This window comes from Populus nigra, chromosome 1 (genome assembly GCF_951802175.1).
Source record: "Populus nigra chromosome 1, ddPopNigr1.1, whole genome shotgun sequence".
Classification (NCBI taxonomy): domain Eukaryota; kingdom Viridiplantae; phylum Streptophyta; class Magnoliopsida; order Malpighiales; family Salicaceae; genus Populus; species Populus nigra.
The window spans coordinates 13,338,042-13,346,398 of record NC_084852.1 but is presented as its reverse complement, the minus strand read 5'-3'; the positions used below and the strand labels follow the sequence as shown (position 1 = coordinate 13,346,398).

The window sequence follows — 8,357 nt, the reverse complement described above, 5'->3', positions numbered from 1 at the left end:
TTTAGTAATAATAGCTGAGTTCACGTGCATCTGGTGAGCTTAAGAATTCTGTTTTTGCTTGCTTTGTATGGATTGAGAGAGATCTATTTTTGGTATATAATATTATAATTACGTCTTTTCTATTTTTAAATTTTATTTGGTAATATTTTTTTTTCTCATTGTATTGACCAGTAACAGTTCATTGAACCTGTGTCTTGTAATTTTTCTTTCTTTTCTTATTGTTAAATATATGTAAATATATGTAATAGTTATTAAATTCGGATCGGGAATTCATCTTATTAAAAAACCGGATTTTCGATTACAAGAGTTAACCTTAGAAAAAAAATTATTCTTGAGGTTTTAATATCTTTAAATTTTTTTTTAAAACAATGAATATGAATTTAAGTTATAAAAAACATGTGAAGTGTAGTATAATATAATTATATCATGTTAAAGAGCTAATAAACAATCTATGAAAAAACTTAAGAAATAATTTATATGAAAAAACTTAAGAAATAATTCATGTAAATGAAGAATATATATATAGTTATCATATATTAAGAAATTAAAAAATAATTCATATGAATATCAGCTATAAAAAACTATAAATTATTGTATAGTTATTTCATATTAAAAAGTTAAAAAAAAATTAATCTCGATAAAAATTATATAGTTATTGTATATCAAAAAATTAAAAAATATTCCATGTAGCCTAAGTATTCATAAATTAATTTTATAGTTTTTAGATTTACATGTATGAAAAAAAATAAGTTATGTCGTACCGGTTTTTAGATTGACCCGGTCATTTGTCAAGATTTTATCGAACCAATTACAAATCTAATTTTTTATTTTTTATATTTTAAAATTTAGCTAACACCCCAGTAACCAAAATCCTAGGGACAAGATTTTATAACTATGCTCGAAACAACTAAAATTTGAGAAACAACCTTCTTTAAATGGCTCGTAGAAATTTCTATATTAGTTAAATGGTCTTCCTAGAGACAGAAGGAATTTATTAGTATAATTATCTTGCACGTATATTTTTCTAATATCCCTGTACATGATATCCTCATGTTTTTCTTAAGAGTTAATACTTAATTTAATAAAATAAAATAAAATTTTATTAATTTAAATCAATTAAAAAAAATTTAGGATCTAGTTTCAAACGAAAACAAATATTTAGCTTCTTTTTTTGTTTTCTAAAAATAACATTTTTATTTTATTTTTTCAACTTAATTTTTAATTAAAATCAATAAATTTATTAGACAATATAATTCTTAATTTATTTTATGAAATGCACATATAAACTTTTTAGTTTATAATTAAATATTTTTTTAATAATAAAAAATTAACAATATCTGTTTTTTAATGTTTAGAAAAAAAAATCATAGAGAACAATGAAACTAGTTTCATTTAGAACATATTCGGAAATGCGGTGCAAATCGTGTTCTTAAAAAAATTAATTTTTTTTACTAAAATTTAATATGATTTGTATGTTTTGGATCGTTTTGATGTGCTAATGTCAAAAATAATTTTTAAAAAATAAAAAAAAATCATTGACATACATTTCGGCATAAAAAGTTATTTGAAAAGCAACCGCTACCACACTATCAAACACTATCTTAGAGCATGCTTACAAGATTGTTTTTTATTTATAAATGTATTAAAAATATATATTTTTATATTTTTTAAAATTTATTTTTAATGTTAATATATCAAAACAACAATATAAAAAAATATTATTATTTTTTTTTATTTCAAACCTCGGTCACATTTTAGATCCAACCCTGTTACAGGAAAATGCGGTTGCATCACCCCTTGGAAATTGGAATCTTATGTAAACGACATCGTATTCCAAAATTTCAACTCAAGGGATCCTTTGCGTCGGCAAGGAGGTCTCTGTCCCCCGGAAGTATCGGGGCAGAGTAATTACGAAAACAGTCAAACCTCAAAGGCTTCTTTCTTTTCTTTTCATATTTTTGCTTTTAATCGGAAATAAGAAATTTTTATTTGGTTTCGTTTCAAGAGTGATACAGTTTTGTGATAGTTTCAAGAGAATGGAAATATCTTCAGGCGCTAGTGGTTCCTGCTCTAAAGAACAAAAAACCATGTATCAAGAGTGGTTTCATTATGCCGATTCAGGTCACTACAATCTCTTGCTTCCTTTATTTTCCTCTCCTAGTTTGTTTCTGCTACTTTCGATGATGATAATAATAATAATAATTTTTTTTTTAAAGATGGTGATGGTCGAATTACTGGTAATGATGCTACCAAATTCTTTTCATTGTCAAAATTATCTCGCCAGGATCTCAAGCCGGTTCGTTCATTTATTTCTTGATTTTTTTTCTTTAATAAAAATCTCATGGTGAAGAAAATATACTTACTAATTTTTATTTTTATTTTTGAAAGGTATGGGCCATTGCAGATTCAAAGCGACAGGGATATCTTGGCTTCATCGAGTTCATCATTGCTATGCAGGTTTACATTAATTAGTTAATTAATTTTAATTTTAATATTAATTAAAATTAAATTATCTTTTTATGTTTTTCTTGATTTGTAGTTAGTTTCTCTGGCGCAATCTGGGCGTGAAATAACAAATGATATCCTCAATAGCGATGGTAAGATGTGTATATATAAATTGAACAACTTAATTTGTAGTTAGTTTCTCTGGCGCAATCTGGGCGTGAAATAACAAATAATGTAATGTAATTAAATGATATTGCAGTTGACTTTCAAAGTCTTAAACCTCCGTCCATGGAAGGTTTGGATGCGTTATTGGCGGTTAGTGAACGTGTGCTGCGGCTATAATTGGTTTTTCCTTATTCACTCTCATATGATTTTTTTTTTAAAATTTTGGTCTGCAGAAGAAAAGGCGTTCTTTGAAATCAAATGATAATGAAGCAAATGGTAATGGGGCTTGCTCCTTGTTTTATTTAATTATTATCGCGCTTTCAATAATTTTGTAATGGCGCTTGCTCTTTGTTTTACTTAATTATTATCGTGCTTTCACTAATTTCCAGCAATGCAGGTACTCCGACAGTGCAATCAACACCTTCGGCAAATTGGTTTTCTTCAAAACCATCAAGAAAGGTTTGTGTTTATGTTCTTTATCTGAATTGGTGACTGTTTGTAAAACCATTTTGGTATTTAGACTTCATTCAGAAGTTTCATTTTTCATTAGCAACAATTGAGATGTTTGTGATGACAATGATAACTGGTGTACTGAATCCTAACCGGAATTTATCTCTTCTTAATTGTCTGACACTGTAAATGGATTGCTTAATTGGAGATTCGAAACTTGCTTCTTGTTATTGTTAATTTATTTGCGTTTCCATTTATTTTTAATTTGTGTACGTGCAATGCTTTCGCCTGTTGAAATGGAAGATTTTTCCTGTGATAACATTTAATCTGAATCCTATTGGTTAATAATTCTAATATATATTTTTCATAGCCTTATTTTATTCTGTTTCATTTTTTGATAAATGCACCTGTTTTTAGTCAAAGCCTGTCTTCTCTGTGAGCTTCAATTTCATGATATATTCACAGGCATCGCTGTCCTCTGTTACATCAATAATTGACGGCTTGAAGAGACTGTACATTCAGAAGCTGAAGCCATTAGAAGTTACTTATCGTTTTAATGATTTTGTATCTCCAGCCTTGGTGAGTGGATAATATGCCCAAAAACTTTTGAGTTCAGTTTTTCTGGATATGCATGAAAATATATTTAATAGTATCCTTGATTTGTTCCTGTCTATTTAACCAAAAGGAACAAAAAATCTTTTGCAATATTGTAAGATCAGTTATCCTTGATATGAACTTATCTGTGGATGTGGATGTGTTGTTCACTGCAGACAAATAGTGATTTTGATGCCAAACCTATGGTTATGCTTTTGGGTCAATACTCAACTGGAAAAACTACATTCATTAAGCATTTACTTAGAAGCAGTTATCCAGGTGATTCTCCCTCCTTCCCTTTCTCTCTCTCTCTCTCTCTCACACACACACACACACGGTGTGTGTGTTGGAGGGCGGGGGGGTGTGCTAAGTAAGAATTGCTTTGTTGCCATGTACTGATTTCCCTTGTATTTTGCTACAGGAGCTCATATTGGACCTGAGCCTACAACGGACAGATTTGTTGTTGTAATGGTATAAAATTTGTCATTATCTGTTATGTTTCCATGAGTACTGTCTGGTATTACTTGCCAACAATAAAATCATTCATTTATTCTTGTTGTTTCTTGTCTGTGTTTGCTTTGTCTGATTTGTCTTGTTACCAGTAATTGGTTAAAGTTTTGCTAGTGCTGTTGTATTTTCCCTGGTTGCTTTGTCTTCTTTGGTTGGTTTTCTTCAACACTGCTACATCTTGATGTGACCTTATAATTTCTTGACTGGTTTACTTATAAATATTATTACTCTTTTGATTTGTAAGCTTGTTTGGTCTTAACCATCAACCTTTAAAGCAGAGTCCAATTCATTTCCATGTAATATCTGTTGGATCCTTTTCAGTTTTACCATTTGCTTTTTGATTTCTTTTAATAGAACTTTGAGCATTACTTGTTACATTTACCTGTCTACTTTAAAGTTGGAGATGCTTCATGTAACTGTTCAAATTGGGGATGTTTATGTAAATTTAGGTCGGCAATAGCTTTGATGAACTTCTCTGCAGTCACGTGGTTAATGCTCATTGGGCTTTTAATGCAAATGGTCCAGCTACCACTAGCTCATGGCTAACCAAAAATCAGGGATTTAAAAATTAGTTGTGAAGTAAAGAAATTAAATAATAGCAAGAATTATGGTAAAGTCAACATGTAGTTTGGAGTTTTCTAATGAATCTCAGCATTTGATGGTGGCTCCTGGGCACCACTCCTCTAATTGCTGAGCTTTATCAGCAAGTAGATTTGGGAAAACTATTTTGGGAAATTTAGCTCGGTTTTTTTTTGTTATCAGTTGGTCTGTATTAGTTTTACTGGAAAGAGTAGCACTCATTGTTTGTTGTGGTCATTTCTTACTCTTACTAATCTGTTCATTATTTTACCAATACTGATTGCATGTTAATTGTTGTCTAGTGTAGTCTGGAACTGATGAAAGAAGTGTTCCAGGCAACACAATTGCAGTTCAAGCTGATATGCCATTCAGTGGACTCACAACTTTTGGAACTGCATTTTTGTCAAAATTTGAATGTTCTCAAATGCCACATTCTGTAAGTGTTAGAATCTAAAAAACACTGAGATTTCCTGATTTTGGTTCTGGAGCTTCTGAAGATCTCATTCATTATCGTGTTTCAAGCTGCTGGACCATATTACATTTGTGGACACACCTGGAGTTTTATCAGGAGAAAAACAACGGACACAACGAGCTTATGATTTTACAGGTGTAACATCATGGTTTGCTGCAAAATGTGACCTCATTCTCCTTCTGTTTGATCCTCACAAACTTGATGTCAGTGATGAGTTCAAGCGTGTTATTTCATCTTTACACGGTCATGATGACAAAATTCGTGTTGTTCTCAACAAGGCAGATCAAGTGGATACTCAGCAAGTAAGAATTTACTAAGCTAATTCATCTTTTTCAATCTTCAATTCAATTAATGTGTGTATGTATAAATCATATAGACACATTTACTTATAATACATATGTAATATAGAAGCTATAAAAGAACCGTTTGTTTACAGATTTTTGTTCTATTATGCAGCTTATGAGAGTCTATGGAGCTTTAATGTGGTCACTTGGGAAAGTTCTCAATACTCCAGAAGTTATGCGTGTCTATATTGGGTAAGCTCTCTATCAATAAATTTACTGCAATATCACTCTAATATGTTAAGTCAACAAACTGTCAAGATTTTTCTTTCGCTCATTAATTACAGAAGTTGGGCTGTAGGATAAGTGTTGTTGCGGAAAAGTTTTTTGTATGAGAAAGAGGGCTTAATCAAGGCTGTTGATCAATGGCATTGATTTGTTCGTGCTTTATTTCATACCCTCTTGTATTGCATAGACTACTCTGCTTGTTTGAACTCATTGAGCATAGGTGGTTTTTTATTTATTTATTATGCAAATACATCAGCTTATGCTATTGCCAATAACTTGTGGTCCTCTAGCCTTTGCTTTATAACCTAGCTTCATGAGAAACTGAGCTTGCTCATGTCATGAAAAATTGATGGTTACCATTGCAGCTCATTCAATGACAAACCAGTAAATGAAGCTGCTGTTGGTCCAATTGGGAAAGAACTTTTCGAGAAAGAACAGGAGGACCTTCTTTCTGATCTAAAAAATATACCAAAAAAGGCTTGTGATCGTCGGGTGAGTTTATTGTTTTTGTTTTAATAAACTTAGGACAACTATGTAAGACAGATGCCTGCAAATGCATATAAAGTCATAACTTGGCTTTGAAAAGTAATGAACCTTCACCTCAGGTGAATTCTGGTTTTCGGAATTATGTTTACGAGGAAATGAAGATTGTTCCTTAGTTGAACATATTGTCCAACTCGTTTTCATTAGGAATTTGAATTTGTCCCTTGGAATCGCTGTACTTGAAGGATTTCAATGAAATTTTTTTCTCACAGATAAATGAATTCGTGAAACGTGCTAGAGCTGCCAAGATACATGCTTACATTATTAGCCATCTTAAAAAGGAGATGCCCGCAATGATGGGCAAAGCAAAGGCTCAACAGAGACTTCTTGATAATTTGGCAGAGGAGTTTGGAAAGGTTGCAGCTCTCCTTTTTCTCTGCTTTTATCATCCTTGCAGAGAACGTTGACTTTTTTTTTTTTTTTTAATTTTGCACTGGATAAAATATACAATATTGACATTATTCATGTTCATGCAGGTCCAAAGGGAGTTCCATTTACCTGCAGGTGATTTCCCAAACGTGGAGCAATTCAGGGAGGTTCTGAGTGGTTACAACTTCGACAGGTTCGAGAAATTAAAGCCTAAAATGATACAAGCTGTGGATGACATGCTAGGTTATGACATCCCAGACCTGTTAAAAAACTTCAGAAACCCATACGATTAAAGCAGTCATAGGAATCCCATTTGGATAGAGGGTGTGAGCTTCTCTGTCTAGGTAAGCTTTCTGCTCATTAATTGTTGACATTTACAGCATGGCTGATTCGAATGTATTAAACTATGTATAAAGTAATGCAATGGCTTCTTAAATTGGAAAGAAAGAAAAGGTTAATCATTAATGCTATTTGTTAGTTGATTTTTGTATCGAAAGTTATTTGTTCAGATCTTATCATGATACATCTTGTCATTGAAGATAACGTACAAATTCAAGCAATTCATGGTCATTGACTTCTGCATCTCTAAGGTGTACATTATTGTTGTGAACAAAAAAGATAGCCAATCTTTAAAAGTAAATGGATCTTTCCAATTTCCTCTGTTTCGGGTGTGATTTGTGATTGCTGCTACTGGGCATGAAAGACTAAGTGACATCTTTTGGGTTTCTTCGACTACCTTGCAATCTATTAGGTTTGTGTTGATAAAAAAAATTATGAAATTAGAGTTGATTTTGAATTACACATTAAGTGTTTGATGAAATTCCAAGTTTTAGTTCCTTTTTAATTTTTAGTAAAGTTGTAATATTAATATTGCAATGAGTTTTTAGTTATTAAATAGAAATTAATGTCAATAATTTAAATAATGTATTTTTTTATGACTTATTTTTACAAGGATGTTAAGTGTTAGTGTCCGTATAAGTTAGGATGCTTTTTTATAATTTTCAAAATAATAGAGGCAAAGTATAAAATAGAGTAAATCATATGATGATGAGGATAATTGTCCCATAATATAATTATTTGTCTTGTAAATTTGAAAGTACATAGTCATGAATTAAAAAAAAATCTATTTAATTATTTGGATTAAATAATTTAATTTAAATTATTATTTAAATATCATGAAGTGAGCATATTATACTTATAATTAATTAATTAATTCTACTTAATTCAAGAATAAAATTTCTTTTTAAAACATAAATATAACAAAGAACAACAAGTAGAAAGCAAATAAAAAAAAAAGCTTAATCTTCAATTAAATAAATGTTAAGGACAAAATTGAAAAAAAAATTAGCTTCAAAAAATAATTAAAAAAAAAAAGCAAACCCGAGGAAATCTCTTAAAGCTGGGTTAATCTCTCAAACTTTGAACTCATGAAATCCTAAACATGGGCTTAACCAAAAAGCTTAAATCCAAACTAATTTAATGTTAAAGAATAAAATCATAAGAAAAATATAAATTTAAAAAAATCTTCCAAAGCAAAAAAAAAAATCAAAAAGATGAAGATAAAATCTGATAGAAAAAAATGGTTGATGAAATCATAAAAAAAAAATTAATTCTAAAAATTATCTCAAATTAGATAAATAACAATTAAAAGAATGGTCACT

At 30.3% G+C, this 8,357-nt stretch overlaps 1 protein-coding gene across 1 annotated transcript; it reads left to right on the top strand.

Moving 5' to 3' along the window:
- The first annotated feature begins 1,795 nt into the window (after nt 1-1,795).
- Nucleotides 1,796-7,161, top strand: LOC133671916 (EH domain-containing protein 1). Its single transcript, XM_062092593.1, has 16 exons — nt 1,796-2,121; nt 2,217-2,296; nt 2,389-2,457; nt 2,540-2,597; nt 2,705-2,760; nt 2,844-2,886; nt 3,008-3,069; nt 3,526-3,639; nt 3,831-3,933; nt 4,076-4,125; nt 5,051-5,179; nt 5,266-5,517; nt 5,672-5,751; nt 6,150-6,276; nt 6,540-6,683; nt 6,804-7,161. Exons 1-16 carry the CDS (start codon nt 2,037-2,039, stop codon nt 6,987-6,989), a joined length of 1,638 nt encoding a protein of 545 aa, XP_061948577.1. The 5' UTR covers nt 1,796-2,036; the 3' UTR covers nt 6,990-7,161.
- Nucleotides 7,162-8,357: the final 1,196 nt, after the last annotated feature.